Source organism: Galendromus occidentalis, unplaced genomic scaffold (assembly GCF_000255335.2).
Source record: "Galendromus occidentalis unplaced genomic scaffold, Mocc_1.1 scf7180000077105, whole genome shotgun sequence".
NCBI lineage: Eukaryota > Metazoa > Arthropoda > Arachnida > Mesostigmata > Phytoseiidae > Galendromus > Galendromus occidentalis.
Window position 1 is genome coordinate 1 of NW_003805093.1, and position 7,240 is coordinate 7,240.

General features: G+C 52.8%; 1 protein-coding gene and 1 pseudogene across 1 annotated transcript; both read left to right on the plus strand.

The window, feature by feature from the left end:
- Nucleotides 1-79: 79 nt before the first annotated feature.
- On the plus strand, nt 80-902 carry LOC100903976 (uncharacterized; the record flags this gene model as incomplete). Its single annotated transcript, XM_003740941.1, has 1 exon — nt 80-902. A coding segment is annotated over one exon (823 nt), but the record flags the coding sequence as incomplete, so codon positions are not given.
- A 3-nt stretch (nt 903-905) lies between these two features.
- LOC114828080 (uncharacterized) lies at nt 906-3,187 on the plus strand (annotated as a pseudogene).
- The last annotated feature ends 4,053 nt before the right edge of the window (nt 3,188-7,240 follow it).

Genomic DNA, 7,240 nt, shown 5'->3' on the forward strand with positions numbered 1-7,240 from the left:
TCATACCGTCCAGCGGTTCCGATGCGTCCAGCGCGAGAGTTAGAGAGGCCGATCAGGCATTAAATCTGGATCTACAAAGATTCTGGTCCACCGAGCTCTTGGGGATCGAGCCCCAATCTCAGGACAAATTCAAGGAAGAGAGCTCAGGGCTCAAGAATTTTCTCGAGAACAACATCAAGCGGATGGAAAATGGCCATTACATGGTCAGCTTGCCGTTTAAAGGCAACATCCGGACGCTTGGCGACAACGAGAATATAGCGCGAGGGAGCTTGACCAGACTACTAGCAAAGACACGGAACAATACGGACCTCTTGAAGTCATTGGACATGCAGCTGGCGAAGTATGTGGAAAAAGGCTACGCGGAGTTTGCGTCGCCGGAAAAGCCGGGAGAACTTGTCCACTACCTTACCCTCCTACCCGTCTTCAAGCGAAACACTTCGGAAGAGATCATCAAAGTACGAGTAGTGAAAGACGCGGGAGCGCGCAGAAAAGATGAAGCAGCTTTGAATGATGTTCTGGAGTGCGGAGATAACCTTCTGCCAGACATCATCAAGGTCTTGCTGAGATTCCGGCAGGACGAGATCGCGATTGTTTCAGACATCGAGAAAGCGTCTTTGCAATACGAGATTCAGCCGGATCATCGCACTTTCCTGCGATTGTTCTGGCCTTCGGATATCAGCCAGGATCGGAATGCGCCGATCAAAGAATTCTGGAGCGCGGTGCTCGATTTCGGCATCATATCGAGTCCGTTCATCCATTGCGCGGGAATCAAGTATCACATCGCGCAGTTGATCAAAGAGCACCCCGAGAGATCCAATCTATTGCAAGATATCGACAAAAATTTCTATATGGATGATCTAATTGCCACCACGAACTCAGTCGACGAAGGTCTGGTTTTCTAATTCATGTTTGACGCGTTCAGCGCTGGGGGTTTTAAGCTCAGGCGGTGGGCGACAAACAGTTCGGCTCTGGCATCCAAGACGCGCGATCTAGAGAGAGACCCGGATATCCAGATACTTGGCGACGAACCTGATTTCAAGTTTCTCGGAGTCGGTTGGATCCAGTCCACGGACTGTTTGCACATAAACATCCCAGCGGCACTGGGAACATTATCGTCAAACGCACCGACGAAACGCACACTACTCAAAGGTGTAGCACAGATTTTTGACCCGTTGGGGCTCATTTCACCAATCACTATCAGAGCGAAGATCCTCTTACAGTCCCTTTGGAAACAGAAACTCGGGTGGGACGGTAGTCTGATCGGGGAAAATGTGGAGGCATTCGAGAATTTCACTGACTCTCTCGGAGAAGCGCGCGCAGTGTTTGTAAACAGAGACATTGTGACAGCTCGAGAGGTCGCGAAGCGCGAGCTACACGCGTTCTGTGATTCTTCTTTGGAGGCTTTCGGAACGGTAGTCTACATTCGAGAGCTCTTGAACACGGGTGGCGCTGAAGTTCATTCCGTAGCCTCCAAGGCTAGGGTAGCCCCACTTAAGTCGGAGTTTTCGATTCATCGCCTCGAGCTGATCAGCGCGGTGCTTTCGGCACGGTTGGTTGATAGGGTGAAATCGTATCTCAATTGTCATTTCGATTCAGTCCATTATTTATTGGTCGGAGGATTCTCCGACCCTTCATTGGATCAAAGATAGTCCTGGTCGTTGGAAAGCGTTTGTTGCCAATCGGATCAGAGAGATTCAATCTCTATCCGATCCCGCCGATTGGGACTATGTTATGTCGGCGGAGAACCCGGCGGATATGCTAAGCAGGGGAACTCCCATGGCGGATGAGGAATCCAGGGCCGTGTGACTTCAAGGACCGCCGTGGCTTCTCGAGCCAGGTCGACCGACGACGGCTCACGACTTGAACGATTTCTTTGAGAGCAAGAACAGCGTCGAGAACGAGAAAAATGAGTCGAAGTGCTTGACAAGTCTGGTGTCCACTTCGGAGAGCGATCGCGTTTTCGACGGTCGGCGATTATCATCTTGGTCGATTCTCGTATCCAGTACAGCCAGAATAATCAGATGGCTGGCGCTAGGCAGGAAGCAAACTGAGCGTTCGGCACTGTCTTCTCCGATTTCACCGGAGGAAGCGGCAACTGCGACTGAGAAAATATTGAAGAACATCCAGAAGGAGTATTCCGGACCGGAGATCGAGGACCAATGCAGGTCAATTCCGGAAGAAAGCAAAATTTTCAAGTTAGCGCCTGTCGTGGATGAATCCGATTTTCTGAGATGTCGCTCGAGGTTGGAGCGAGCGGAATAATTATCATTCGGAGAAAAGTATCCAGTACTGCTCCCGGGTGAGAGTAATGGAGTGAAGCTACTGATAAATTCACTCACGAGAAAAAATCTCTTTACGTTGGGGGTATCGCGGCTACGATGAGCCTATTGCGGAAGAAATATTTCATTCCATCAGCGCGTAGAGCGGTTGGAGGCGTTCTCAGAGATTGCAAGGTCTGCATGCGTTTCAGAGTCGAAGCATCGCTGGAACCAGTACCACCACTTCCAGAGTTTAGAGTCGACACAGCGCCGGCTTTCACGGTCACGGTAGTAGACTACGCCGGGCCAATTCCTTATGAGAATGAGCAGGGAGGAACGGCCAAGAGCTATATCGTGCTATACGTGTGCTCGAGCACGAGAGCTCTGCACTTGGAATTGGTTCCGAACATGAGCACATACGAGTTCCTCCTATCACTGAAAAAAATTCTGAGTCGTTTCGGTTGCACGACGAAAATAATTTCGGACAACGGTCTGACTGAGCTTCGTACGGGCGGCTAAGGAACTCAAGATCATATACGATCACGTGAAGTCTGCGGCTGTCCAGCACTATTTAACTAACGCGGAAGTCCCTTGGGAATTCATAACCGCGAGAGCACCCTGGCACGGTGCCTGGTGGGAACGGATGGTTCAGACAGTGAAGAGACCCCTGCGGAAAATCTTAGGACGGAACACACTCTCCTTCAGAGAGTTTCGAAATCGAAGCATTAGTAAATCAGAGGCCTTTGACATCGGTTCAGATGGACCCAAACGAAATCAGCGCTCTCTGTCCAGCAGATCTGGTATACGGTCATCGCGTGAAAGTGAGTCTGCCGGAGATGCGTCTCAGACCCAAGAATAGGGACGCGGCCGATCCGAACGTCTTTTCTCGTCGTTGGAAATACCAGCAAGCGGTGTTGAAGGATTTTTAGAAGCGTTTCAAAGAGGAATACTTGCAATATCTGCGTTCAGCGCATATTCGTGATCCAGTCACACCGCGTTCGATAAAAGTCGGAGATATCTGTCTACTCAAAGACTCAGTCCCGTCGAGAGCTCATTGGCCCCTATGTCGAGATCTGAGCCTTCCGGGGGGAGAGCGTACGGAATTACGGCAGCGGTCGTGCTTAATCAAGTTGGAAACAGGTCAAACGTTCAGTAGACCGATTCAGTTGCTCTACCCTCTGGAAGTCTAGCGAACAGATCGCAGACGAACACAGAGGGTAGCAGATTACTAATTAAGGAAAACGCGTCGGTCGCAAAAATACATACATATATTATCAAGAAATTACAAGCGGCGGGCCAGTCGCCAGCACATTCAATTCCTGCGAGGCGGATTTCCGATGGCCTCGTATGCTTCGCGCTGTCGACGAGCGAAGTCACTTTCCGGGCGCGTCCGGAGTCGCTCGAACCGAATCTCGGCTGCGAGGACGCGGGTGCGCTCCCGTTCCAACTCGAGTTCCTCCTCCTTGCGACGATTTTCCTCGCGATGGCGCTGAATCTGCGCGTCGAGGGCGGCTCGGGTTGCGTAGTGTCCGGCCTGTCCTGCGAAGCTGGCGGCCGCCTCGGACTGGTTCCGAGGCGCCGGGGTTCGGCGGTATTGAACGGCGGCGAGACGGATCCGACGAATGTGGGCAGCGCGCGCGCTTGGTGTGGGGCTGGGGGATCGATCCGCTGGCGTAAGGAGCCGAGCTCGGAGGGCTTCTTCTACACGACGAAAGAGCTCGTCGCTGGTGGGGGGAGGGACCCGAGTCCCTCGGCAGCGAGCCCGTTTTCTGGCGTCGATGTAGGGCTGCCGCTCGAGATACGACATGGAATTCCACACGACAAGGGCCGCAGCCCTCACATCACCAAGGGAGGCCCCGTCGAGCCGGGAGCGCATCCCCATTGAACGTACGAAAAGGCCCAGAGGGCTTCTGTCGAAGGTGCAGTCAGGCAAGTTGAACTCACGGTGGAACAGCGAGAGGTGACGAAAAATTGGAATCGTAATCGCGGGCTCAGCGCTGGGGAAGGATTAGCGGACCAATGGGGTTACGGGCTCGGCACATTGCACATGTCGATTACTCAACGGTTTCTCTGGAGCCGTCTTCCACTTCGATGTCGAGTCTTTGTCGCGCAGATCCGGTCTCAAACCTATCAAATTTCTCCCGTCGAATGTTCTAGAACATCCAGTGTTTCCGGGAAAAAATATTCAGGTCGAGCGTCTTGGCCGGACTTAAAAATGTGCCGCATTGTTATTCGCGAGGCCAACGACGCAATGTATTAATTAATTATGTACCAAGTTACATAATTAATTAGGAGTCGATCGGAATTTGGCCGGGAGTGTGGCGAATCCCCATAGATAGCTGAATCCGAGGAGTGTAATATCAATAAATGAAGGCCCGCGGAGAAGCTTCTCTGTTGCGATGGGAACGAAACGTCGAACCCCTGCACGTCCCGTCGTCGGTTGCGACGCGGCGGTAGCGGCGGCGGCTAGAAGGAACTTGCCAACGATCCTTGCTAGCGAGAGCATCGTGCGAACGAGTGGCAACAGAAAAAGCGACTCCCGGGCGGAGCGCGTCAACTGGGCCATAGCGTAACTGGGCCAGACCGTCAAGTGGGCCAGACCGTCAACTGGGCCATAGCGTCAACTGGGCCATAGCGTCAACTGGGCAATAGAGTCAAGTGGGCCAGACCGTCAACTGGGCCAGACCGTCAACAGGGCCGCAAGTTGATTGGCGAATATAATGAGAATCTTCGGAGCGGAAAGGGGCCATTCTGCGGGAATTTCGAACCCATCAACGACGCTCTATTCATCCCGGAGCGCCCAATGATTCTCCTTTGGGATCTCGGTTGTTGAAAGTATTCCAGCGGAGTGCATCCAAGTTTTCGCGGCGCCGGCCTCGAAGTGCGTTCAAGAGGAGCACAAGGGGATATTCCACAGAGAAGCACGAGTGTAATCCAATCTACCGATTCGCTCGGAAATGAGAAACAATAGAAGACCACGAAATCCGACATGAGACACTCTTGCCTCTTCCGACGATCAGCAAACATTCGCCGACCGAACAGCGGAAGAGACTGGCCGACGCCTAGCGGATCAACGCGCCGCTTTCGGGCCGTTGGGCAACGGACGCCGCGCCGCGGCGGCGCCGTCTAGTTCGAGGGCTTGGATGTCGACGCTCTCTGGCCAGATTCTTGGGGTTATCTGAGTTCTCCCTCGATCACGCTCTCGACGTTCACAGTCTAGCTATATTGCTCAATCCAGATGCCCTCAAGAGGCGATACCTTCTCCGAACGTAATTCCGTGCGATGGCTGACGTGTACGCAGGAGAATCTATTGGTGAGATCGAGTCTGCGAAGGTGCCGCAAGCTAGACGTCTGGTGTGGGATTCCTTCAGAGAAAGGTCAGTACGATCTACCATGCATATATCACCGAGCTGTGAGCCCGTCTATTCGTCCTATCGGAGTCGGAGTCCCTCTTTGAGCAGAGTGAGTTTCCTCGGTCGAATATGACCATCGTCATATCAACCTGAATGCAGTCCCTGAATCGCAGGTTTCACGACTGGATGATACGAGAACTGAGTCCATCGCGCATTTGAGGAATCTGCATTGAATCGTCGCAGGAAATTCCCGGCATGAGCAAATACACAATGCATCATTTGGAGGAGATCGCGTGCGGACCTCGCGAAGCTGATATCAGCACAGAAGGCTGCTCCGTTCTGTCATGAACCCACCGCCATCTATGCGGAACACCAGGACTAGAATCCGGTTCACTGACTGCTCATACTAGAAGTCTTGGAGATAGCATGACTACGCTCGCTGTTGGAACAGCTTGGCAAAGGCTGGTTGAAGGAAAGGTCGGATAGTGAGGAAACACACTAGCTCTGTGAGCGAAGTGAACTAACAGGAGTACAGTCTCACAAAAGGGGAGACACCACAGTAAAGTTTATTCGGATTGTATCCTCCTTATATAGGAGTTAGGGTGGGGCGAGCTCCACCTTCCTTACCATGCTTACCTACATACATAGGCTGGATGAGTCTCCGTACAATATCTTGGGAACCACCCAATGGGTGACTCACTCTAGCAATGTTAAGTCCCGCTTTTGTACTGGCGGACTATCATTTAGCTTACGTCGGAACCGGGATTGAGAACCCCGAATGTCTGACTCACTTCAGCTATGAGTCACACCGACACGACGCTACCGAGTCTGAGGATTCACAGCTTCCAATTCTGTTCATCCCGATATCCCCTCTAGATGTGAATATCCGAAGAGATTGGCAGCGACAGAGAAATAAGAACGTATTTTACATGACGACTCGGAGCTTTTCAATTCTCGCGAGCAATGTATGTTTACAGAGTTTTCTGGTCTGATCTCTAGCTAGTGCGTCTCAAGCGGCTCAGGTCAACGACCCGCGCACTCCAGAGATGCAGGTCAATGACCCGCGCGCTCCAGAGATGCAGGTCAACGACCCGTGCACTCCAGAGATGCAGGTCAACGACCCAAGGGCATGCATCGTCAGGTCACCGATTGGCCGTGAATTCGGCCGCGCCGTGACAGCTCCGCCCACCGAGAGATCGGAGCACCACAATGGAGATTCGTGCATGATGAAGAATTTTTGTCAATTGACAAGAAATTTGTTGGTCTTCTGTGCCATGAATTACACGTCCAGTCTGCCCCTCTCACAGAGAGTCAACAATTTTANGAGAAACTAGCGCTCCCGGTCGCCGCTTCGCGGCGACTCGGTATCGCTAGACTCACTACACATGCGCTAGCTCCGAGTGCGCTGGCTCCAAGTGCGCTGGCTCCAAGTGCGCTGGCTCCGAGTGCGCTGGCTTCGGGTGCGCTTGCTTTGGTCGCGCGTGCTCTTGGTGAGCGTCCCGTTTCCCNGCTTTCCCGTTCCCGCTTTCCCGTTTCCCCGCTTTCCCGTTTCCCACTTTCCCGTTTCCCGCTTTCCCGTTCCCGCTTTCCGTTCCCGCTTCCGTTCCCGCTTCCGTTCCCGCTTCCGTT